The 25108-nt window shown below is 49.8% G+C and overlaps 2 protein-coding genes across 4 annotated transcripts; both read right to left on the bottom strand.

Annotated features, from left to right (window-relative positions):
• Positions 1-21: 21 nt before the first annotated feature.
• Positions 22-13867, bottom strand: NCLN (nicalin). 2 transcript variants are annotated; one of them, XM_075776704.1, is made up of 16 exons: positions 13597-13867; positions 10526-10716; positions 10167-10311; positions 9434-9528; positions 9121-9201; positions 8802-8905; positions 8362-8450; positions 8044-8183; positions 7435-7613; positions 7148-7235; positions 7015-7053; positions 6739-6899; positions 6054-6107; positions 5885-5963; positions 4395-4494; positions 22-858 (listed from the first exon to the last, which is right to left on the bottom strand). In XM_075776704.1, the coding sequence occupies exons 1-15, from the start codon at positions 13775-13777 to the stop codon at positions 4435-4437; spliced, it is 1686 nt and encodes a 561-aa protein (XP_075632819.1). In that variant the 5' UTR covers positions 13778-13867; the 3' UTR covers positions 22-858; positions 4395-4434. The 2 variants fall into 2 exon arrangements, with proteins under 2 accessions (XP_075632819.1, XP_075632818.1); XM_075776703.1 differs by having other exon boundaries at positions 6739-6902; positions 13597-13866.
• Positions 13868-14657: 790 nt separating this feature from the next.
• S1PR4 (sphingosine-1-phosphate receptor 4) lies at positions 14658-19495 on the bottom strand. 2 transcript variants are annotated; one of them, XM_075776685.1, is made up of 3 exons: positions 19389-19495; positions 18934-19056; positions 14658-18461 (listed from the first exon to the last, which is right to left on the bottom strand). In XM_075776685.1, exon 3 carries the CDS (start codon positions 18269-18271, stop codon positions 17045-17047), a length of 1227 nt encoding a protein of 408 aa, XP_075632800.1. In that variant the 5' UTR covers positions 18272-18461; positions 18934-19056; positions 19389-19495; the 3' UTR covers positions 14658-17044. The 2 variants fall into 2 exon arrangements, with proteins under 2 accessions (XP_075632800.1, XP_075632801.1); XM_075776686.1 differs by having other exon boundaries at positions 15377-18410.
• Positions 19496-25108: the final 5613 nt, after the last annotated feature.

A 25108-nucleotide genomic window follows, 5' to 3' on the forward strand; every position in this document is an offset into this window, starting at 1 on the left:
AATAGTTCTCCAACAAATCTGTTCATCAAACCTACTCACTCGGTTTATTTTTCCAAGGGAAAAAAGGACAAACAAATAAAGAAATGAAAAATGTTAAAATACTTAAATATTATTACATTTATAGTCAGAAAAAATATGTAAATCAACTGCATTGAATTTTCTATTAGGTTTTAAATATCCACCTCGATATACATTTGTTCTTTAGGACACACAAGAGATAAATAATTGAGTTAACATTACTAGATAAATCAACTCTTTTTCCTGAGCTGCAAATATTCCAGATTATAACTTTGAAGTTGCTATCCAATAACTACAAACAGAAACTAAACAAATCAAAATGAGCAAGCAGGAGCCCACGTTTGAGTACCCAGAGGCCCAATTTACTGAGGCATATAGTAGCACCTCTATTATTTCAGATCAGTAAGTGAAAACTGAATGGCTCTTAAATGTAAAACCCAGTTTGACCACAAGGTGCAGGAGAAACTCAGGATTTTGGCTTGTGCTATGAACAACACGAGAGGGCACAATTTAAAACAAACAAACAACAAAAAAAACCCCACCAAACCAAGCCCCACAACAATTTTGGGTATCTGTGGTTTTAAATGCCTAAATAGATTGTCATGACTCCTCCAGCCACAGATAGTGGGGTACCTCGTTCCATTTTGGCTTCAGGGTCTTTCCTCTTAGCACTGAGTACAAGGGTGGAGTTCATATTGCACAGTAGTACTTATAACAATAAACCAACCTCTGTTACTTGGGAGATAAACTACAATAGTCCAAACTACTCGCAGACAATCCCCGTTAGGCCTGTGTGGGTGGGAGTGGACAGAAGGAACCAACAGCTCCAGTGCTTAAATCCTGTTGAAAAAACAGATTTTTGGGAGCTGCAGATTTTGACAGCACCAGGACAACACATTAAGTCAGACAGATAGCAAAGAAAATTGTTTTATGGTTAGAAGCATCAACTGCTAGCCCCTTGTGTATATGTGGACATATGCTTTCCATGCTTCTTCCTTCCAGGCCAGGCAAACTCCTGATAAAAAGGGTAAGTAAAAATAGGGGCAACAAGAATCAGCTACACAGAGCTCTTCTGCAATGTTGCGGAGAACTTTTATTTTACCAGAACAGCAGTTGGCTTTCTGCCTTTGTGTGTTGTATTGGTGACAGCATTGATCAGATATGCTGTAGTATGGATGAGCACCACTTTTCTTGTTTTTTCAAAAGCTAACAGAATAGCAAGGTCTATTTACAAGCTTCTCTGTCATCTTCCCAAAGGAAACAGCAATGTGGGAACTAAATTCATTCCCAGGATGGGCACTCTATTCCAGCTGTGAGAAAGGTGGAATCTGACTATCTCAGATTTGAGTATTTCAGTGCACATGCACTTTGATCAAAAGCATAAACCCTTATCTGGAGTAAAAACTACTTTCTATGGCAGCCAGTTGGAGATACACAAAATGCATCCAATCAGATTATAGGACAAGTTACCCTCGTGTGGGAGAGCGCGATGTACTATCCCAACTGCCCTTCACGTTTATGAACTCTCCTCATTTACCTCTACCCACCTTTCTTTTAGATAGCTGCCACTGGCTTCTGGCACTGCATCAAGAGCGTTAGCAGTTTCCTGCTGAGACCACAAGGAACTAAAGTGTTTGCTTTAACACTACAACCTTGACAGGGACATAGCTGCAACCACACTGGGTTGCCTTGGTGGAAGTTTTTGACTCCGAACTTTGAGCTCCTCATCTGGAAGACTGAAGGTTGACGGTCTCCACTGCAAGGAAGAATGCTCCAGGCCTGTTCTGTTCTCTCTTGCCCACAACTTGCAAATTTTATATGCATCAAATCATGCTGCAGCAGGATTGCCAATGATTTTGGTTTTTCTATTTTTCTCAGTGAAGTAACAGAGTTTCGTTAAGCCTGGTTAAGTAATCTGCTGGATTGGAGGGAAGATCCTCTCTCCAAGTGTAACGCACTAGAAATCCATGATGCACTGGAGGCCTCTGAAACTACTCCCAGATATTCAGAACCCACAGAGAAGTTCTTCAGATACCCATTGTACTGTGCATGTTCTGAACCTACACAGTCCAGAGCACGCACCTTCCCATAGCACAATGTATGCGGTCTCTTAAAGGCAGAGCATAAAAGCCAGTGGAAAACAATCAAGGCTTGTTTTCAAGCTACTCCCAACAATTTCTGAAGTCATTATGAATTCATTTGGCAGAGGAGTGGCATGAACACTTCAGGCATGCAGAGAGATGTATTTTAAATAAGCACTCAAAGGAGCAGAAAAAAGGCAAGTTTCTCTGTAGGGCTGGTATTTCAGGAGTGCTTGGTACCATGCCACCTGCTGATATGACAGTGAGCCACTGACATCAATCAGCACGTTCTCCTGGAAAAGACAAGACCCTTTAAAGAACAAGTTGCTACATATTTAAAGTAGCAAAAAGCACACATCATGGGGTAAGGGTACTCTGAGAAGGAGACTACAGTGAAATAAAGAAAGATGGATAGAAATCAGTGCTTTACTTCCCATCCAAAGGACTAGGACAGTAACTGGCCACAACAACGCAGCTGTGGTGCGGACAAGGATGCACAGCTTGAATCTTCCTTGCATACAAAAAGAGAGTACACCTTCATTCAAACCCACAAGAGCTTTTCAGCCTAGTAAAAGATGCTATTTTAAATACAAGTAGTCATTTTTAAAAAAAAAAAAAAAAAAAGGTAGTCACCATGGCCTGTGAAGAGACCTCATATGCATAGAACAGATTAAGACAGGATTCAAACATTGCTGAGTGGCAGGACAGCAGTATTCAATCAGGACATCTTCTAGAACTACAACTAGCCTAGGACTTGTAGTCAGTATCTTGATACATTTTCCAGAAGAACTGGAGGGTAATCAAAGTGCAACGCTGCCCAGAAAGGGCATTCAGCTCTCACCAGAAAGTGGTGACAAGTATCCTGCTTACCTCGGATGTTGGAATTCAGGAAAGACTTAAACTTAAGATGATGACAATGCTTGAGCAACTGGTTACCTGGCTCTCCTGATCATTGCACAACACTGGCAACTATTTTGGGCAACTACATAGCTCTCTCCATCCAGAAGCATCAGCAAACTAAAAATAAGGCTTACTAAAGGATAAAAGTAACAGAGAGCATGTGTTCCAAGATACACTCTCTTAGGTACAGTTCTAGAAACAGCCATGTTTGAAAAGACATTCATAAAACTTCAGTTTTTTGTTTTGTTTTGCTTTTTAATGGCTAAGTGACCTGCTTCCCTTAATACATACTGGGGGCAGCACATGAAAGGATAGCAACAAACACTTTAGGAACTTGCTCATACGTGCAGGCCAGGAACAGTGTTTCCAGAAATAATAGAGCTGAAAAATGTGAATGGAGACCCTGAGATGCAGGTGAACATGGGAAAACACCCCAAAATCCAGAACCCATCTGGAAGTGAAAACCGAGGAATGAAGATTGAAGGGATTACAGACAAGAGCTTAGCAGGAGCTGGGCTGCTGTTGCTATTAATATAACCAGCTCATTTAAATACATGGAACAGCCCAGAACATGATCCTGCAGGAGTTGGGACTGTAGAACGCCCTTTAAAAACCAAGCAAGAGTTTAGCACAGAGTGGTGGCAGCCATGAACTGTTCCAGGACCACAATCTTTAAGAGAAATCAAGTACACAGCAAAATGCATCCTCCAACTCAGCATCTCTCAGGAGAGAACCTGTCCTGGCAAGAACACTAATGCAAGGAACCCGTTCTAACAATCTTTTCTCATTCTGTCAACAACAGTCAAGATTATTTACAGTGCACCTCCTAAAAGGGAATGAGTAATTTCACAGTCTAAACAAAATGCAAGAAGATGCTTGCTGCAGACACTGCTTGCTCAGCACACCTTCCTAAAGCCAGGCAGTGAACTTAAGGAAAAGGTGTCATAAGAAAACATGCTAATAGTATTCTCTTTAATTTGCACGTGCACTTTTTTTTTTTTAACAACTGCTCTGAGTCCTTGTTTGCTGGGGAGAGATAACACATCACTCTACTCTGTAGTTTCAGTTTCCAGGTTGGCTGTATGGCACATGTGTCCGTGAAGGTGCTGGACTCGGTTTTACGCTCACAGAAGCTGCTCAGAATCAGCTGCTCAGCTTTTAAACAACCTGCAGGAACTACTGAAGTCTCTGAGCCTCTCCCTCGCAAAAAAGCAAAGGAAAACAGACATGATGCAAGTCAGGGGAAGAAGGTGAAGAAAAGCACTTAAAAGGTGCACAAGAGTTAAAATTTCATTTTCCTTCCACCTTCCTTCCCTCTATAGAGTAGCAAAGAGGAGGCAGAGGAAGAGAAACAGCAGGATTCAATGGAAGGCAGAAGGTTCCTGATGGGCTCACCGATGGCTCAGTGCTGCTGTATGAGGGATGACTTGTTGCTTCACTGCTGCTTGGTTTTAAGGGATAATCTCTGTATCATCTTGTACAGGAGGCCAAAGTGCTGGAAACAGAAGGAATATCAATAACCATGTGTCCTTATAAATGCTAATAAAATGACTGTGCTCTACACAGAGAGAAAACTTATGAGAAGGCTTAAAACAATACTAATGTGCAAATGCAATACCTTGTTTGGATCATATACTAGCACCCTCATCCTGAAGACAGCGTGGGACTTAGTGAATTAGGAGGAATTATTACAATGAAGCCAGTTGCTTGGAAGTTGTTCAGAAAGCGACAGCTTACAGAAGTGTTTGTGCAGGCCTGTATCACCCTCATCGTGAAGATGCAAAGACTTGTTAAAGATGTTACATTTTTTGAAGCAATTCTGTGCCTTCTGAAGGGGAGGATGAAGCTTCAGATTTCAACACCTGCATGATACTGGTCACTACAGAAACACTACTGCTAGCAGTTTCAGGAATGTAAAAATGAACCAAGCAAACACTGAGATTCCCAGTATTTCACAGTCCTTTAACTGGATCTTCTCTTTCACCATTTCACCAGTGACTTAGAAATTCACATAATTCCTCTTTTGATTCTTCTTTGATTAATTGCATTTTGATTTGATAACAGCTACTTCAGATATTTGACAGATATAACAAGATCCAGGCTTCAAATAATTTGTAATAACAAGCGTAATGAAGATAGCTGACAGAAGTCAAAGTATATGCTTTCCCTCCTGTTCATGTTGTTACATTGGATTTTTAAATGCTTGTTGTTTCCTCAAACAAACACAAATATCATGAAGAGATCAAAATTTAGATTGACCTAAAATGCTTCCCTTTCATTCATGTTCTTCACAGAACCCAGCCAGGATCAGAAGCCTAGCTCACAGTGGTTTTGTTAACACTTAAACAAAACCACTAAATTTAAGCTGGCTGGCCAAAGCATGGAGTATCACATTTCCAGGAGTAGGGACAGACGATGTATTTATGGCTTCATTTAAAACAAACAAAACCCCCAAACAAACGAAACACCTAAACCCCAAAGGTGCATTTCTAAGCTGCATCCCAACTTCAGATACTGGAAAGATCTCCTAACACTCACAACTTACTACAAGCTGCAAACCTTTAACACTACAGCAGATTTTAGTTACCTTGAGAAAGTTCAGTCTGAAACTCTCAGCCAAAATAGCTTAACAACTGTGTATGTCCTTGACCAAAAGAAGCTCTATAAAATAGTTTTTCACTAGAATAGCAAAAGCTCGCCTTCAGCACAGCCAACTGAGATACTCAAAAACATACACATCAAAACAGCCACCATTTTGGATTACTACTTTTAGAGTGAGGTGGCATTACTGTTCCAACTTTGGTGCTGGGACTGTGTGAACACAAGTTACCGTAGCTAACGTGATTTATGAGGAAAATAATACATCTGTCTCCTGCTTCTCTTACCTGCACTGCAACATAGGCAACACCAAGGTAGGCTGCGATACAGACAGCCAGAAGCAGGTCAAAGATCGCTGGCTTGACCCTGTGACAAAGAAGGAACACATGAAATTGCTGCAGCAGGTACTGCCACAGAGTGAGCCAATAGTCCAACGTGCTCAAGGGAATTCCATACCTGTATGCATTCATCACCTGTTTCAGCTGGTCATAGAAAACAAACTCAGGGTCTCTGTGAAAAAACAGAAATTCTTCAGGTTGTATTACACCTTGACAGTGCAGTAAGGACTGCCCAGATCTCCCTTCCCGAGGAGTTCATCCAACAAAAGACACGTACACACGACCACGATGCATACCAGTTTTGAACTGATTTGAGTCAAGTCTTTCTTCTCCTACAATCAGAAGTCTAAGGATACACTTCAGAACACATGCTGTTCAGCTGTCTCTTCTGAGACACACAGAAGATCCTCACTAGGTTCATTAAACTGCTTCAACCCGAGCAGGTTAGACAGGATCGAAGCTGCCTTTTTGCAATTAAGAGAGCTTTCTAGGGGACCATAGTATTTTCCTGCATTCAGAGAGAAGCAGCTCTCAAGAGTGGGAAGGGTGGAAGCAAAACAGTGAAAAAACAAGCTCTTCAGAAAGAGGGAGCTTCTGGGACTTGTTACTGTGCTGTGAGAAATGATAAAGAGCTTTCTCTGGGAGAACAGAGAGCACGAACCAAAGTGACAGAAGAGCAGAAAAGCGCAATCACTTCCAGCGACATGCCAAGAAGCCAGAAAAGCTGCAGCTCAGAGACAAAATTCATTGGAGGGGGAAGCCGGTTTGCACGTTCTGGCTGGTTCTTTAATCTCTTTTCTCACCGTTTGTCTGCCTTTACATGATGCTGTTTGACATCCTTCAGGTAGCGACCCATATAATATTCTAAGGTGTTGAGGAAGGTGCTGTCTTTATCAATCAGCTGGGCAGCCCTGGGCTGACTGCTCAGCCAGTCCATCACTGATTCTAGTTGCTCCTGCTGGATCTGCTGCAGAAAAATACCACCAAAGAGAGTCAACCACACATATGCTGAGACAGGACCTCTCTCCCAGACTCTTGATTCCTTCTTCCCACAGATTACAAAAATGCACTGTGCTCACCATCTGATCCGTGAAGATCTGCAGATCTGCAGGTGCTCCCTGCAAGGAAAAAAAAAGCAACAGGCTATTGGCAAGGGCAAGCTTTGTTGGGCAGGACAAATCTGGCTAGCACTGCACGATGGGCAGCTCTTACCTTGTCAGTTAGGTTGTAGATGACCCTTGTCAAAGCCTCAGCAATGATCCTAGTATTCCTCGTTAGTGCCTTTGTGTCTATTCGTGCCCTAAAGCAAAATAGAGGATTATGGACTTGTCAACGGGATCAGTTTCCTCTAGAAAACACCTTTAATGACTGCATCAAGCAGGAGCCTGAATCCAGAGCCCAACTACCAGTGTTTTTTCAATCAGAACAGCATAAGCAGTCATGAGGCCACTTTGTGTATAGGCTGGATTTCAACTGCAGCCTTCCCTACGGCCTCTAACCTCCTATCCATGATGCTGTTGCGCAGGCTGTCCCGGTGGCTTTCCAGATGGGAGATGGTGAATGCTGGCAAGCGTCGGATTGCAAAACGTTCATGCTCCCATGCCAGCATGTCCTCAGCCAAGTTTATCTTCTTGTGCACCATGGAAAACTTCACCTCTGGGAACTGGCCGGCAACAACCTGAGGGAAAGGACAAGCCATCCAGGGTGTCATGCTGCCCACTGCATAGTCCCATCTTGCACTGCCACCTAGACCCAATTTTTTTGTGTTCCAGCAGCTAAATACACTTTCACCTCTAAGGTGCAGTTACTGGCATTAAAAAGTTGTTTTAATGTCAAAAAAAAGCTTTTTTTAATGTCACTATAGGGTAGCTTTTGCAAGCAACAAGCCTTAAGGAAGTGCAGTGGAAAATGCAGCAGATCTAGTCCACTTCATTTGGGACTGTGGCATGAGGATTTGACTGCACTTCAAATCAAGTAACTATAAACAATACATGAAACATTTCAATGGCACACCTTTTCTTCACATCTTCCTTCCTTCCTCTCTTAGAGAGCTGCAGCTCCCCATAGTAAGTCCCAAGTTCCCATCTACCTAAAATGCTTTTCATTACCATCTCCAGTTCTCTCAGAAACGCATGCTGCAAGGTCCCTTCCTTGGGAGGCTTTGAGACGTGGAGATGAAGGCTATTGCCTCGGCCCAGAGTATCAAGGCAGAGAACAAATGCTACATTGTCCTGCAGCAGGCTGGAATCTGGAACAGAAAAATCCAGACCTTTATTGCTATGTTTTGTGCTGGGACTTCCATCCCAAAAAAGCAAGGCCCACACAAGGAGATTCTCACAGGAGGGCTGACATACAAGACACTTAACACAATGGTATTAACAGAGGCCTTGCCACAGAATATGCTGGAATGCCAGCCCCTTACTCACCAGTGTGGTCCAAATTGTCTTCCAGCCACCGCTTGGTTCCTTGATAATTAAACTTGCCACCTCCAGATGCAAAGAACAGCAAGTTATACCTGCCCAAAGAAGACAGAAAAGTGTTAGCATGTTGCACTCCATGGCTACAGAACTCAGCCTTGGAGGTGTGGTGAAATCGCAAAAGCCAGCACCTGACATTCAAGGCAAACTCTCCCTTAACAAACACTTCCTACATGCCACATACTAAGGTAACAGCAGGACGGGGTAAAAACAGGGGAGTTCCCAGTGCTTGAGGATGGAATCTACTTCCCACATCATTCCCTCCACTTGTCCCCAGGCTTGAGCAGAGCTACAGCAAAGAAACCACAGGATGCTCTACAGGTCTGGAGCCAAAGCCCTTATCTGACCTCAGCTACACACATTCAGCCAAGAATACGGCAATTTCTTACCCAGCATGGGTACGTCTGTAGGTGTAGAGTCGGGAAAACAGCCTGGCTAGTTCCAGTAGCACTGAGATACCACTGCCATTGGAGTCAGCACCATGTGACAGCCACTGCAGGATGAAGTGGGACAGAGACAAGATGACAACTCTACACTTAATCTTACATATCAGGACAGCCTTCCAGATAGCACACCACCGTGCTCTACTTGTAACTGCCCCACGTCTCTAGGGCCAAGAAAAAAAAACATAGGGGCAGAAGCCACATGGGAAAATAGACAGGAACACACAGAGAGGAACAGAGAGCTGCAGGAAGAAAGAATACTCACTGGAGCCACTCCAAAAGAATCATAGTGGGCAACTATCACAACAGTGGGTAGGTCTTCTCCACCCAGCCCCGTTAGCCTTCCCTGCAGAGGAAAGAGATCAGAGTCACTCAGCATCGCCTCTTGTGCACCTGTACAAAGACAGCCTGATTTCTACATGCTCACTGAGTCTGCAGTGGCCTCGGTTCTGGGGACTTCAGATACTTACCTGGCAGGGAAAGTCAGGGGAGTCTCAATCAGCCCAAATGTCTGATGAAGTCCCAATAAAAGAAGGCATCCCACAAATGCTGCCAGTTTGAATCCATATACAACTTACCTCCACACTGGGTATGAGCCAGTCATTGATAGCTTTGCTTTGAACCCCGCTGGTCACCATCTGGAAGCCATTGGCAGTTGCCGTGTGCAGCAGAACTAGAATCAAAAAAAAAAAAAAAAGTACACCTGGGGAAGGTTCATCCTTTTATTTCCCTTGCTAAGTGTGCTTTGGAGAAACCAAGCTATAAACCATTTAAGCCTTCTCACTTGTTGCTTGTGTATATGCACTGACACAGAATCATGGTGACCATGCATTTTCATCCTGTCCTGAAATATCAAAATATCGAGTTGGCTAGAGCAAAAAACTTTTCTCCAGCAGTCCTAAAGTTAATCATGAGCAGCAGGTCGGTAAGACAGTAAAGTTATTTACAGGGCAATACACAGAAGCACTGTACTGACTTGTGATCAGACAAAAGGCTTCAGCTTCCACCAACACACTGTAGTCGCTTAACATTTTCAATGTTTTTTTTTTTTAACCTGAGTTTTGCTTTCTATCTTGCAACAGTGTGAAGCTGAGAACTCAACTCCGTGCAACTATATTTCCAAATATAGTCATGTAATACTCTCATACTGTGTTTTTCTTCCATTAAATCTCAAAGCACTTTAACAAAGACAGAATAAACATGAAGGCAACAAAACACTGGTTCAGAGTGCATATGACACAGCAGACTGCTCCCAGAGGTGGGATCAGGCCTGTCTTCCTCTAAATCTTTCCCCCACTTGTTAGAACTCACCTTCTGCAGCTGATGCAGAACCCTGCGATGCAGAAGCAGCCCGCGTTTGTTCATAGATAGACAGCAGCTCTTCATCTTCCACTGCAAAGTAGACTGGCACAATGGTTTCCATAGCAAGCATTTCTGGCTCTATCTCCATGAATTGCTGAGGATTTAAGTGAGACGCAAACTTAGCATCTGCTAACCAAGCAAGACAGCAGAAAAAATTAACAACCAAAGCAGAGAGAGAAAGGCAAGTTTTAAAATTAGAATATGATTTGTTGTGCATTACAACAGGAACTTTCAGTTCTGTAGCAACCCAAGCCTCTCTCCCTCTCAAATGCATCTCCCATCGGAAGAGAAAGGGAATGTTATTTTACCCTTACAACATCCTGTGGGACAGAAGAGATAGATCGTGGCAAGATGATCACCACAGCACCAGCTGATTGGCGGAGAGCCTTCTGGTACTGCTCATAGGAGAAATCCACCAGCCGCATCATGACGCAACGGCGGCTCAGGACATCTGCTTCTACAGTGCGGGCTTCTGTGTTAAGCACTGCACTCCTGGTGCCTGTGAGGAGAGAACAGCAAGAGGTTTTGTAAATGATTTCATCGCAGCCCCTTTGCTTGAGCCTAGCTCCTTCTCAGAACAGTCATGGTGGCAGTCTGAAGAACTTCAGAGCAGCCAGGACCTCCAGAAAGCTAAGTTTGCCTCTTCCCCCTTGCCCAAGAAGGAACAGAGATCTGTGTTTTTAACTTGCATCCATTAGAGCAACGTGTCCTGCCAGGCTCCCCTTACTCCAGCACTACGCAGCTCGGACCACCTTCCAGTCTTCCCCCCCACCGCAACCATGCGGGCTACCTGTTTGCTCCTAATACATGCAGACAGCAATACATCTGGAGAAAGCCTTGCTTCTTGCAATGCAGCCTACTGCATCCTCCAGCTGTAGGATTGTGTCTGTAAGCAGAGGACACAAGCTGTGCAGAACCCCTTTGTGAAAGGGCACAAGGCTATATCCCATGTCCCTCCAAAGGGCTGTTCTAGCTCACCCACTGAGATGTTTCTGTGGCTGAGAAAATTACAAATGAGCAGGCTGCTTCTAACTGCTCACTCTCTCCTACTCTCAGTTTCAGCATATTAAATCCCCCACAGGAAAATGCAGTCCTCTGGGAGAACAGCAGTCTGGAGGCTTGCCAGCAGCTCCAGAATTCTCCAAGAGAGGACCACAAGGACATCTTGTATAAATAAAGGCACTCAAATCCACCTTACAATTTGTAATGCTCCAAAACCAATTTCTTCTCCTATAACTCTGACACCTACATTGAAGATTTCATCATACTGGGTCCCCATGCAGCCAGGGAAGGAGCAAGGTGCTCTAGAAGGCATCTCAGCCTATGCCAAACAGGTGCGTTGCTAAAGGTTAGATTTAAACCTGGCTTAACTTAACTCTAACATTAGTTTGGTCTCATCAAAGGTGAAATCACCTAACCAAGAAAAATATGTACTTCCACTGCATAGTATCAGTGAAGGCCATACACCCAAACAGAGTTAAGGCACAATTCACAATTTAAATTCTCCACATAGAGCTCCTACACTGCATAACAAACAAATATTAACAGCAGCACCACCCCCTGATCAGAGACAAATAATCCATTGCGAGGATAATCCCTCCACTACTCCCAAAACACTGATGTGTACACAGAGCAAACTGTGGATCCAGAGTTCTGCTCCCAGCACAACCCTCTGACATCTAAGCAGAGCAGACCCACCCCCTCCCAGTATTTTCTGATAACACAGCAAGACAAGTTGATTTTCTGCAGTTTCTCTATAGACAACTGTTTAATAATCGTTCATTTACAATCTAAAGAACTCTAACAGCATTAAAGGAAGTCCAAGTTTAAATTGCCCTGTGACTGATGTTGACAAAAAGCTCTTCTCCCCTCTGCAAGAAAAAGCTCAGCAGCAATCTCTATTTGGTCTTTTTGGAAAAGAATATGAGAATCTGGAAGAACAAATAGCTTTTATCCTGAAGGAGATCTGGCCTCAGAACACACATGGAACATGAACATCAGCTGCCCAAAGGGGCTGGCAAGGAGAAAGGGAACACATACTCCACTGAGCTAAAAGGCTCCAGAAAAAGAAACAGCATAAAAAGTTAATTGCAAGCATCTTAAAAAACAATGTGTGGCTTTTCAGGAGTTCACAAAATATTCCAAAATATGTTGTGAGTACTTGGCTAGAGACAACACTCAGGCAATCAAAGCCAGCTGAAACACATGCCTCCTGCCCCCAGTAAGCCTGCCAACAAATATGTACCATCACATGAGACAAGAGATACCATGAGACTACCTCAGCTCTGCTGAGGTTCTCAACAATAGAGGTCTCAAGATGTGGGCACATTTTGAGAAACTGCGATGGAAGAACATAGAAATAATTTCAGATATTCAGAAGCCACCAGTAGCATATGTAATATTTACAAAGTGTGCAGGCATAGCTGGCATTTCATAACTTCTTCTGATGTTTGATCTTATGAAGATCTGAAAGATTTAGAGATCGAATCTCATGGACAGTACAGAATAAATGTGGGGCTGTAATGTCAGACTGTTAACATAAGTCTGAAACTTAGACCACAAAACAGCAGGAAGAGTCACTCACGGACAGAACACATGCCCTGATCTAGAATAAAATATCCATGGAAGATTCAGGAACAACACTTGATTCTGGGTTAGTGAGTACGGGGCGGGGGGGGCGGTGTGGAGGCTGCGGGTTACAACACTTCAATGATTCGCAGAACAGGTTATGTTTCTGACTCAAAGAAAGGTGTTGCACAATCAGCAGCCTGGAAGCAACAGAACAGAGGAACTGAAGGTCAATCATAACATAAAGGAAGAACTGTAAAAGAAAGGACTCTCACATGAGGAGACACTGGAGCAAGAACCACTGCTAATTGAGGCTGAAGAGCGAAGAAGAATCAACCTGTCAATGAAGGAGTCAAATGCAAGAGAACAAAACCAAGCTCATGACCAAGTTCCCCAGTACACAAGAGGGCTGCAGCTGGACTACTGGAAACACAGGGAGTTCTGGCCACAGACAGGAGCCTGCAAGGACACAGCAGGGTCCCTGCCCACCTCTAGGTCACCATGTGGGAGCTCCCAGCACCCTCCTGCTCGTGCTGAGACTGAGCAGTAAAACTCAGCCAGACGGGGCCTGCCTGCGGCCTCCCCTGGGCCGGGCCCAGCCGCAGCCTCTCGGGGCCCTCCGACCTCCCCTGCAGCCTCCCCCCTGGGCCGAGTCGCCCTCCCCGGGCCGCCTGCAGCTTCGCCGCCTATCCTGGGCTCCTCCCCATCGGCTCTGAAGGGGGCCGCTGCCGGGATTCGCCCTCCCAGAGGACCGAGGCCTGGCGAAGGCCGGTGGCCGAACCGAGGCCGGCTGGGCCGTGCAGTCTCTCACCGTAGGGCTGCCCGCCCAGCTCGTACTGCTGCATGCGGTAGACCGTGAACTCGTGGGCGGCCTCAGCGGCGGGCGGCGGGCCCAGGAGCAGGAGCACGGCGGGGACGAAGAGCAGGAAGCTGAGCGGCAGGCACGAGGCCTTCAACACCGACTCGAGCACCTCGCCCGCCTCCTCCAGCATCGCCGCGGCCCCGGCCCCGCCGCTGCGGCCTGCTCCACCGGCACGCACGACGCGACGCGGCGCGACGAGGCACACGCGACGCGGCACGTACCGCCTGCGTCTCCCGCAGGCTGCCGGGAACTGTAGTTCGGGCGCCGCCGCAAGGGGCGCTGGGAGCTGTAGTCGCGGCGGCCTGTGCAGCGCCGCTGCCGCCCTGCCTGACCCGCAGAGGGCGCTGGGATTTCGCAGCCGCGATCCGGCGGCCCGCCAGGCCCCGCCCCTCGCCCCGGGGCGCGCGCTGCCTCCCGCAGGATCCCGCGCGGGGCTGACCGGTAAGGCAGCTCGCGCCCGCCGCAGCTTGCTGAGCGCCCGCGGCAGCGGGAACTGGGCGGACAACCCGCGGGGGCCACGTCACGCGCGTCGCTGAAAAAAACGGCGGCCAAAAAGTGCCCGGTGCCGGCACGTGTGCGGGGCGCGGCACAGCACCTCCCCGGGCAGTGCTGCTTCCGGCTCTGCCGCCCCGGGAACGGGACGGGGACGGGGGTGTGTCCCGCCGCCCACGGGAGTGGGGTGATCCCGTTACACCGAGAACAGGACGGCGGGTTCCGGCTGTCCCGGGCCTACGGGGAATGTCTGCGTGCTCCTGCCCGCACGCTTGAACGTGGAGGGGGGCAGCGGGCGAGGGTCTGCACCAAGCAGTGAGCTGGGGCCCTGCCGAGGGCAGCCCGGAGCCCGCAGCTGGCCCTGCCCCAGCTCGGAGCCCTGTCCCGTACCGGCCGCCTTGGTGCCTCCCTTGGCGGTACCAGACCTCCAGGTAGCTGCATTGGAGGCCCTTCGCCTACGGGACCAGCCGTTGGTACCTGACCTGCAGGAAGATAAAATCAGAGCAAATCGAACGGAGGCTTTCTTATCATCTAGATTTATTGCAAAACAAACGGGCTGGAAGCTCATCACCTCCTGCTGAGGGGCTGGGCCAGCGGGTTTTAAGTCGTCAGGAGATTCTCCTCCCCGGTGCTTGGGTGGCTTTGGCCTCCTTGCATGGTGAGAGGAGGCATTTGGGTGCTGCTCTGATTTTTCACTTGGTTAGGGAATAGAAGAGCAGGAATCTGAGGTGGAAGCTGCCTTCTGGGCCCCACTGCGTCTCTATCAGACCCAGGCAGGAACGGGGCTATTTTGGAGCCAGCCGTTTCCCGTAGCACAGAACAGTCCTCTCGGTACCAGGGATGAAGCCTGGCCCCAGTGAACTTCTGCATCCTGCAGGCCTGGCACATGGGTGTCGTTGTGCCCCTCCGTCTCCCCTTCCCTGTGCCAGCGGGCATTCTGCGTGTTCTGTTGGTTCCTCGGGAGCTGCTTGACCCCCAGTCACAGCCCCAGCCTTGCCAGCCCTGCCGCAAAGGTCCCCAAGCCCTGCAAAAGCCTCTGCTGGCCCCAGCCCCAGCCTTGCCCCCGGAGCAGTTCCCCCCCCCCTCCCCAACCTCGTGCAGCACAGCTATCTGCCTCACCACGGAAACGTCCATTTCTGCTGCCAGCTGGGCTGTGTCCATCCACAATTTGGCGGCCTCTTAAGCTTCCTGCCCAGGAAGCTGCAGCAACTTGGGATCTCTCCTGCTGCTTCAGAGATACCAACCGGCAAAGTGACAGGGCTGGAAGCTGCCGCCAGGCAGTCACTGACCTGCAGGCTCAGGGGAGAGAAGGCATGGCTTTCAAAGAGGCCAGGGCAGCAGTGTGCAGCCCTGGGGCAGCAGGGAGAATCGCTGTGTCACTACCGTGAGCTCCTGGGGTCCTTAGGTACCTTCTCTGCTGTTGATGCTGCCTGGCTCACAGGGAGGTGGAGACCCTCAGCACATTTCCCTGGCAGAGCGTGGGTGCCCCCCCCTTCTCCAAATGTGCTAGCACTTAGAGCAAACATGCTAGGATCAGACCCCTCCATTCCTTTTCCCAGCCATGCCGAACTTCCAAAGGGCTGGGGGCAGCCTCCACCCCACTCTTGCCTCTGGGTGATGACTCTGTTCCAGGCTGTTGAAGTGATTCTTGCAAGTCTGTTCTGCGGCAAACACTGTTTTTAGAAAGGTTTCTGGAAGGATGCAGCCTTTTTGGCCCAAAAAGGAAGAGGAAACAATTCATGCCGCATCTGTTCAGGTGTGAGCCAAACCCCATCGGAGACAACAGAACGCAAAGCCACCTAGAAGCTGCTGCTCAACCTTCCAGTGCCCACTGCAATGGGCACCTCCTCCTGTGCAGGGACCTTACAAGTTGGCAGATTTGCCAGAGCATGACCCACTTTTCTGGGAGGGCACAGCCCTGCGAAGCCTCTGCTGTACAGGCGTATGTCACCTGAGAGGTTCAGCCAGATGGGAGCAGGTAGCTCTGCCGTGCAGGATGGCACCAGAGTCCTCAGTCACTTGAGGGTACCTCCCTTAGCCCGTGGTGGTGCCAGGGCTGTCACTGCAGGTGCAGCCCCACGTCCAGAGGCACGGCAGGGCTGTTACTTCTTGTTGCCAGGCTGTCATCATTTGTCACAGCATTTGCCCAGGCACAGCGCCCAGTCTCTGCACTCTGGTGAGGGACCCGGCTGTTGCTGGAGCCCTCTGCCATCCTGTGGCTGGTTTGTGCCTTACTACAGGTGGGCACTTGGTTCCTGGCCAGGGGGCTCTGAGCTGCCCCACAGCTGCACACACTTGCATTTGCAACCCCAGTTGTTCTTGACTCCCGGCAAGCCATCAAGCCTGCATCCTTTCCCAGCGGCTGTGCCCATCACAGCAGTTCCAGAAGGCTGTAAACTGCAGGAGAAGACTCAAGTATTGCCTCCAGCCCTGCATGGACATTCAGTGGCAGCGCTGCCAGCCCAGCCTGATCCCAAGGGGTTGGGGGCAGTCTGGTTGGGGATATTTGTCTATCTGGGGATATTTGTCTATTTGTTGGGGATATTTGACCCTATTTGTCACTGTGCCCTGGGGCAAAATACCCTCATCTGGGCAAGTACAGCATTTATATACACGCACACACAGAGCAGGGTCCACTTATAACCTAGGCACAGCAGTTGTCTCAGCAGAGCATCGATCCCAAAATGTTCTCATATCGTTCACTTCCATCTCAGGAGCAATGCCAATGCCCATGCTGCACCCACAATGAAGCAACATCCCAGTCTGAAGGGACTGGAAAGCCTGGCCACAGTTAACAACTGCACCTGGTCAGCCTGAGCTGCATGTAGGCTACGATTCTGCCAGGCCACCAGCAGCATGAGGTCCTGGTGGGCTGTCTGGCATCTCTTGCACTCCCCGTGGCCTCTCAGAGGCTGGGGAGATTGCTCATCATGCTGGAGTTGCTGGAGAGAGGTGCTCTGGGCCGGGCGTTCAATGCTACAGAGCTGCGGAAGCTCTCCCGGTAGCGCAGGGAGCTCTCGGTGGATGAGCCAGAGTTGATATCTGTGATGACCAAGCAGTTCCCAGGCTTGCAAAGCCCAACCCTGACACAGCAGCAGCACAGCAGGCTTCCCACAGCACGGCGCACCTCCACGCTCCGGAGGGAGTAAATGATGGGATTAATGCCTGAGTTAAGCATGGCCAGAGCCAAGGTCCAGTGCAGGCTGTGGAGGTGTGCGCAGGTCTGGGTCTCACAGAAGACATCAAAGAGCAACAGGACGAAGAGGGGGCTCCAGCAGATGATGAAGGCACCCAGTATCATCAGCACAGTCTTGAGCAAGCGCAGGGACCGTTTGCGGCTGTGCCGCGAACTGGTTTGCTTAGAACTGGCCTGGACCAGCTGGAAGATGGAGATGTAGAGGCCTATGATCCCCAGGAGGATGATGCTGAACATGACTACGGAGAAAAGGATGTAGTTCTTGGAGTAGAGAGGCAGGAGGACAGAGCAGGCATTGAAGTTGCACAGACAATTCCAGCCCAGCAGCGGAAGCAGTCCAATGATGAAGGCCAGCAGCCAGCAGGAAATGATCAGGCTGCGTAAGCGCAGGGTCTTGCTGGCTTCATTCTCAGCAATCGGCCTTACCATGGCACTGTAGCGCTCGATGGCAGTCACAAGCAAGCTGAAGGTGGAGGCAGCTAGTGCGATGAAGAGGATACCTTCCCGCAGGAACCAAAGCTGAGGTGAAAGCTGGAAGGTTTTCTTGCCTGAGAGGCAGAGATTGGAAAGGTAGGCAATTCCTGCAAGCAGGTCACTCACGGTGATGCTGGCAATGCAGGAGTAGACCCAGCGGCGGGCTCGCAGACACCGCAGGATGGCCAGCAGCACCAGCAGGTTCTCTAGGATGATGATGCAGCTGATGATGACAAAGGTTGTGCGGATGGTACCCATGCCCTCATCCCCAGACTGCCGGTTGGTCAGCTTGCCTGTGAAGTTGTAGTGCTGCAGGATGATGTTCACATTCCTCATGGCAGCCAGCTGCAGGCAGTAACCTTTCCTGTAGAGCAGGTCAAGTCTGAGCTCAGGATATTGAGCAGAGCCCAGTGCAAAGTGAAGGGAGCGATTCACCAGCGAGCTCAGCTCTGGACCACCCATCTTCTGAGTCTAGGTCAGTAGCCAAGGGATGCACGATGGAGCAAGGGTTGAGGTGAGGTTTGGAGCAGAGCAGACCCTCTGAGGGCTGGGGACAGCTGTGAGCCTCTGCCACACAGGACTGGCTCTGATCCCAGCAGCCCTGCCCAGCGTGGAGATGAGAGTTAGAGCCCTGCCTGCCAGCCCCGCAGCACTGAAAGAACAAGGGGAGAGGGTGAGGTGTTTTGTAAGTCCGTGCATGAGCATAGGCTTCCTGTTGTTTAATAAAGTTTCCTGTTGTGAGCTAGAGCATTGACATCGTTTCTAACAGCTGTCAACATTTCTCAGCTGTCAACATTTCTCAGTAAGGGTCTGGCTATTCTCAGCTTTGCTGTAGTTGTGAAGATGGGACATAAATGAAATAATGTGTCAGGCCCCTCTGAGCCAGGGCAGGCTGTGTCGAATGGGGTCACACCTCCCACCTTGATGGGAAGGGTCTGTTGAACTGAACGAAGCCAAGTGCTAGTAAGAGCACCCAGACAGCCTGAAGCACTAAGTGTTTTGCCTTTTGTGCCATTAAATTCACCCCTGAGCCTGGCAGAGACCAACTGCCTCTTCATCAACTGCTCTGTGCACCACCCACGCCCAGACACATCCTTCTCCAGGAGGAAGCTCCATACACTCACCCCTCTGGCCTCTTCTGTGGGCCCAGCTCTTGCCAGTCTCTCAGGACACATCCATCCAAGTCCTGCCCTGTTAACGCAGCAAGTCCAGGCACCTGTGCGTCTGAAGCTAGTGCTCAGCTCCACCTAGTTCAAAGGAAACCAGCTGGTCAAAGCCCTGCATGTGCCCTGACACTGCACCATCCACCTCCAGCTCTCCAAGCACCTGCTAGAGATGGGTCAGGATCTTCCCATTGTCTAGGTCACAGACAGGGAAACAGAGGCAAAAAGCTGCTGCCTCTTGTCTGGTGTTGCAGAAGGCACAAGGGGCTGCACTGAGACCAGAACCCAGGAGTCTTGACATGATTGTAATGTTAATGTCTATCATTCACCTATTGCATCTGCAAAACTTGACTGGAGAGAAAGTCTTGCAATGTGCTATTCCCAACCAACACTGTTGAATTTGCTTTATGACTCACCTGTCATGGTGGGCCCGAGGCTCTTGCTGCCAGAGGGAGGTTCAGCAGCTAGCAGTGCTCTCCAGCTTTTGTCTGAAGCCCAGCACAGACTAGGTGGTGGGGAGGGCTCCTCGTGCAAAATAAGTGAGACTTCTACCTACCGAAGTGGGAAAAGGGAAGTTACAACATCAACCACATTTCTGTGCAGGACGGACCCCACCCAAAACAGCTGCAAAGCGGCGTAGAGAAAAGACAGACAGAGCACCTTTTAACTCAGGATCACAGCAGAAGCTATGCCCCTGCTTTCTGCTTTCATCTGCGTTCTCGCTCCAGACTGGCACAAAGCTATGGAGAGGTCCCCAGGTTGAGAGCAAAGAGCAGTGATTTCTTCCATCAGCATGGCAAGCAGGGAGTTGTCCATCCACTGCTTGATGAGTGGAGACATCCTAGTCTGGATCACAGCATAGACGAATGGAAAATGCAAAGCAGGTTCCTGCTGCAGGAGGTCGTGTGCAAGCAAGAGCGTTTCCCATCAAAAGCCGAGGGCTCCATCCTCCACACTCACCCTTTCAACTGGTGCTTTGGGCTTTTCTGTCTGCAGCGTGGAAAGAAACTCATGCTGGTAAAGTCAGCAGATGACCCCAAGACTGAAGGATCGGAAATCAGCAGGAAGGCTGGGCCATGAGCGCAGCTCAATCCAGAGGAGAGGAGTGCAAGGTTGCGCATTTAGCACAAAGAACACACTCCCAAGTGGGCTGGGCAGATGGTCCCAGCACAGCACTGGAATCAAAAGTCAATGTGATTCTTGCACATCACCCCTGCTTTATTCTTGCTTCAGGCTGAGCCTCCAGCTAATGTGTTTGCTCAGGACAGAACTGGTTGGGTGTCCCTAAAAGATCAGAGGATGAAGAAACTTGCCTTTCCAGGGGCCCTAAGTAGCTTTTCAAATAGCTGGCAGCATGTGAGCAGTCTCAGAAAAGAGATATCTGACAGGAACGGACTTTTTGTCAGGGAGATCTGCGGAGGGCCTGTGGCAGGTGGGAGGCAAATGCTTCTGATAGCAGGAAGGCTTGAGGCAGATAAGCAGCTGGGACAGCTCAACGCACTCATCCATGGGGTGCCAGGTCCTCTGGACCAGCAAAACATCGTAGGCTCTTCCTAATGCCCCTTCCACAAGCACATCAGCCTACAAGGCAGGGCTGATTATTTTGTCAAGAGCTGTTCCAGTGAGACAAAAATCTTGTTCCTTGCTCTGTCCTAGCACCCGGCTCATTTGGCTCTCCACAGTGGAGGGGACTGGGTACCTGTGAGGCACACCACAGTTTCACAGCATGTTGTGAGGGGGACCGGCTCTGGGAAGCTGCCTGAGCTATGTCCCAGCCCTCGCTGCCGCCCTTCCAGCACCCTCGCACTTCTGCTCCCCAACGGCCTGCCCAGCTCCCTGCCTCACGGCCAGTCGCCACACACCTCCAACACTGCTGCTCCCATCTCACTGGCAAGTCAGGGCACAGTCTCATAGCCTGGGAGGACTTGGGTCCCCTCCGCTCCGTGGAGTCAGCCCGGCAGAGCAGGGCCTCGCTGGCTGGCACAAATCCGGCCCCATGTCCCCTCAGAGCTGTTGCTGCCAAGGCCTGAGGCAGGGAGTCCCCAGGTCCATGGCTGGGGGCAACCGAGGCTCCCCCTCAGCTGGGCACCCACACAAGGCAGAGTTCCTGTTGTTCTGCAGCAGCTCCCCATTGCTATCTGCACAGACACAGGCTGAGCTTTATCTTGGTACTTCTCCTTTGCTGCCGTTTCAGTTCAGACATTCTTTCTTTGAAATGAAGGGAGGCGGGGGAGGGACACCCCATCCTGCAGCGTTTCTCATCTCTTTCCTTCAGATCAAGACCACAATCTACTTGAAACTGTCTGATAGCTGCTGAGTGCTGGGCTTGGAAGGACCAGGGGAGGTATGGGGGCCAGCTGCAGCCCCCTGAACCCTCTGCCAGAGCCATGGCCACAGTAGGTGTTCACGGATGCTGAGATGGGGCACCTTAGCAGCAGAAGCCCTAGATCCCTCCACAGTCTGCTCTTACCGAGGACAACGGGAAGGCAAAAGCACCTCGGCCCCAGAGGGAAGAGTTTGTCCACAGACAGGGACCCCCAGAGAGAAGCAGGGCAGGAGCTGCCTGGAGCCTGGCTCCCTGGGTTTGTGGCCAGGGGCATGCCCAGTCACTCCTGCTCTGAGATTGTCTGGTCCCAGGAGGATGTCCAGCTCCAGATTGTGGGGGGCCATGAGCAGCTGCAGGGGAAAGACAGCAAGCTACAAATGCAAGATAAAATATCAATGATTTCTGTTGAGGTTTTCCTGCTGTGCTGCTGCACAGTCCTGATTAAAACTTGTATTTTCAGACGTTCTGATTAAAAAAAATCCCTGGGTGAAGCTCTGTGGAGAGCTCTGCCTGGTGGGCCTAGCCAGGTAACTCCCAGGCTGGCTCACAGACAGCTGGCATCCCCATCTCTGTCCCACACCTCCCCACCTCCCTGCCCACCCATCCTGTCCCCGCTGTGTGGCCCCAGCACAGCCCAACATCAGCCAAGGCATCCATTTGCCCACAGGTGTTTTTCTGCTCCAGGAAGGGTGGAGTTGTGCTGGTTTTAAAATGACTGATTGCTACTGGCAGTTGGTTGGTTGCATTTCCTACCTTTGGTCTCTTCTACTGTGCAACAACAAGTGGTCGTCTTTCCAGTGGCACATCCCAGTCCCCAACGTGGCGGGATGCTTCTGGGCTCAGAGGAGCTGGGAAGAGCCAGCAAGCCTCTCTGACTTGGGCTGACACCAAACCCTGGAGACCTGGCCCTTCACAGCGCTCAAAAAATTGTCCCAGGCACAGTTGTTGTGCCTGAGTGTCAGTTCATTGAAATTGGGGGGTGGTGATGGTGGGTCTCTGTAGGCAAAGAGTCCCTGCACTGCATCTCTGTATTTGAAGGAAAACGAGAACAGGATTGTCTCCTTTAGACCATATTAATGACCTTAAATGGCAAAGTTTTGTCAATTTTTTTTCTTTAGAAACTTGCATTTCCTCAATGCAAAAATAATAAACAGAAAGCAAACAGCTTTATAAAATGCCCCTCCTCACCCCCACCCCCTCCCAAAAAAAAAAAAGATAGTTACTTGGAAGTCATCCCAATAAAACACATCATCAGTGGGTCAGCCCAGACCCTGTCTCCCATGGTGTCAAACCTTTCCCGCCTTTGTGACAGGTTTGAGATTTTGACCTTTTGGCTGATCTGCAGTGAAAGGTACTGAGCATTTCCAGTGCTCAGTGCTTGTAGGATGGGAGCTTTGGAGGCGCTCAGCCCTCAGCATCCCTCCAGAGCGAGCATGCCACAAATGCAAACTCCTGAGTCTCACTTCGTCTTTACAGTATGGCATTTCATGCAGCTCCTGACAGCCACTGACAATTGCCTGAGAAGCAACTCCTCCCCTGCCTGGGGCTGGATTTTGGCCTGGGTAGCTCAGAGGGGCTGGAGAAGCTGGACCAGCTCAGCACCTGGTCTCCAAAACCATGCCCAGCACTGGCAGTCCTACTGTTCCTGGGACAAGCTCAGCTTTCCCCTAGCGTCTTCTGCCCTGTAACCACATCTCCAATGAGCAGACACGGCCCCAGGAGGGAGGGCCACCCCCACTCAGCGTGGCATGGCCAGCCATGGTCAGCATGGTGTGACCAAGGCCATGAGGCTGCTCCAGAGATCTGTCTGGAGCCTCTGGCTTAGGGTGCCCTGTGCAGGACCCATAAAATCCCTCACGCGAGCTCATCAACGCTGCTTTGCACCCTCTGGGGCAAGATCTAGCTCAATGCCAGACTTGTCCCCACAGGCTCAGAGCTGAGAGGTGTTTCTTCCAAAGTTCACAAGGGGATGGCAGGGAGGAACCAGTCGTCACACAGGAAACGGGCCAGGGAGGGCTAGCGCAAACCGCAGGGTGATGCCTGCGCAAGGGGGAGCTGGCAGGGGTGTGGTGCCAAGCATCACGCAGAGGAAATCGGGCTGGTTTGAAACAATCTGAACACTGTTGAGGAAGGACAAGCAACACACCTCCCTGTGGTTAGTGCTGCCTGGCTGGGGCAGGGGCAATGTGTTTACCGGCAGCAGGGCGGGTGCTTGCTGAACTGTGTCTGGACAGCGTAAATTTATCCCAAGCTCTGCTGCTTAACATCCTGGGCATCGCTTTCTCCACCTGCTGTTTCTCCTCTCTGCTTGTTATACATAAGAATTCTAAGCGGTTTGGGGCAGAGAACTGCTGTTTGGTTTCTACTGTCTGTAGTATAGACTGGCCCTGGTACTGCTGACCCACTGGTTGTTACAGAGCAATAAGGAAACTCAAATGGCTCTGGGCATCCGAGCTTGGAGCTTTCAGCTCAGCGCCACTGGGATCAAGGAGAAAGCAAGACCTTTGCACAGGTCCTCCCTACTGTAGGATGCAGGCTCATGGAGAGAGCTGCTGCTCACAGAGAGAAACTTTGGATCAGAGCGCAGTGGGAGCCCTGTATTTGGGAGTAAGGTTTTAATCAAACAAAAATCCTGATGCCCGAGGACTAGCATGCAGGATAGTCCACGCTCCCTGCCCGAGTTAGTACAGCCCTACCATGAGCCCAGTGGCTCTTCTGGTGTGCTGGAGACTGCTCTGGGAAGTAAGAGAGCAATATATTTATCTATTGGTTTGTTTATACCTACACACATACTCTGATTTTATTTCCAGGAACCGTTTCAGGGGTTTTCCATTCTCATACCACAGCTCTCCCTCAAATGCCCTCCTCCCAGCAATGCAGACTAACCGGCAGATCAGCCTCACTGCCTCCCTGGTGCCCTCCAGCAGCTTGCCCGTGTGCCCCCAGCATGGGTACCCTGCTGCCAGCTTGCCCAGAGTCCCCCAGCTTCGAGCACGGGCTGGGAGCAATGAGTACTGGCCAGGGGAGGAAGGGCTGGGAGAGACAAGTGGTGTGCCTCTCTGACCTGTGAGCAGGTGCTGGATGTATCTTACCCAAGATGGCAAAATCAAACCAGCACCAGCTCGCCGGGCACGCTGAGGGCAGAGGCAACGACAGCACCTAAGCACTGTGCTTGTGCCAGGTCCGGCAGCATTGCCCGTGCAGGGCATGTCTACACGAAGCGGCACCCTTACTGCGTGCCAAAAGGGTTTTTAAGGACAGGTCTTCCTCCTGATCCGCTCTCCGTTGCTGGGAGCCTTGGAGCTGTATGTGTATTTTAACCTGAAATCACACTCAGCAGGAAGCAAAGCTGGTATCATGTCTTGGGCAGGCACAGCTGAATTGAAACCATTTCTCACAGACCTACATTAGGACAGGTAACCAGAGACTGCTCCAGAGATGGTGATTTAGGATTAAAGCAAGCCTCATTTTCTTCAAGCGATGCGCAGGCCCCTGAGGAGCGTTGGCAGAAAATGTCCCAGGGAATGGGCACACAGACAGGGTCTTTGGGTAGAAAAATCCCCCATAGCAGAACCAAGGATTTGGGGGGGTGGGGGGGAAAAGGGGCAACACTGAAGCCTCAGAGTGCTAATTGTTCTGTTGCCTTTGTTGTGTTTTTTCATCAGTTCGTGGCTGCAGTTACAGGCCCAAATTAGCTTATTTAAACCAGACGTCTACAGAGAACCTGTACTGACCTCAGCCAGAGCTTCTGGGAGGATTCCTGCCTAGGTGAACCAGATTGAAAGTACTCCAGGGATTAAAAGGAGACCT

The sequence above is a fragment of the Balearica regulorum genome, chromosome 26 (assembly GCF_011004875.1).
Source record: "Balearica regulorum gibbericeps isolate bBalReg1 chromosome 26, bBalReg1.pri, whole genome shotgun sequence".
NCBI lineage: Eukaryota > Metazoa > Chordata > Aves > Gruiformes > Gruidae > Balearica > Balearica regulorum.

Excerpts from the sequence above, each read along its gene's own strand:
- NCLN (XM_075776703.1), bottom strand. The coding sequence starts at position 13,777 with ATGCTGGAGGAGGCGGGCGAGGTGCTCGAGTCGGTGTTGAAGGCCTCG. Across the intron at positions 10,717-13,596 it reads GCTGGGCGGGCAGCCCTACG|GCACCAGGAGTGCAGTGCTT; the intron begins GTGAGAGACTGC and ends CTCTCCTCACAG. Across the intron at positions 8,906-9,120 it reads ATTCTTTTGGAGTGGCTCCA|TGGCTGTCACATGGTGCTGA; the intron begins GTGAGTATTCTT and ends TTCATCCTGCAG.
- S1PR4 (XM_075776685.1), bottom strand. The coding sequence starts at position 18,271 with ATGGGTGGTCCAGAGCTGAGCTCGCTGGTGAATCGCTCCCTTCACTTT.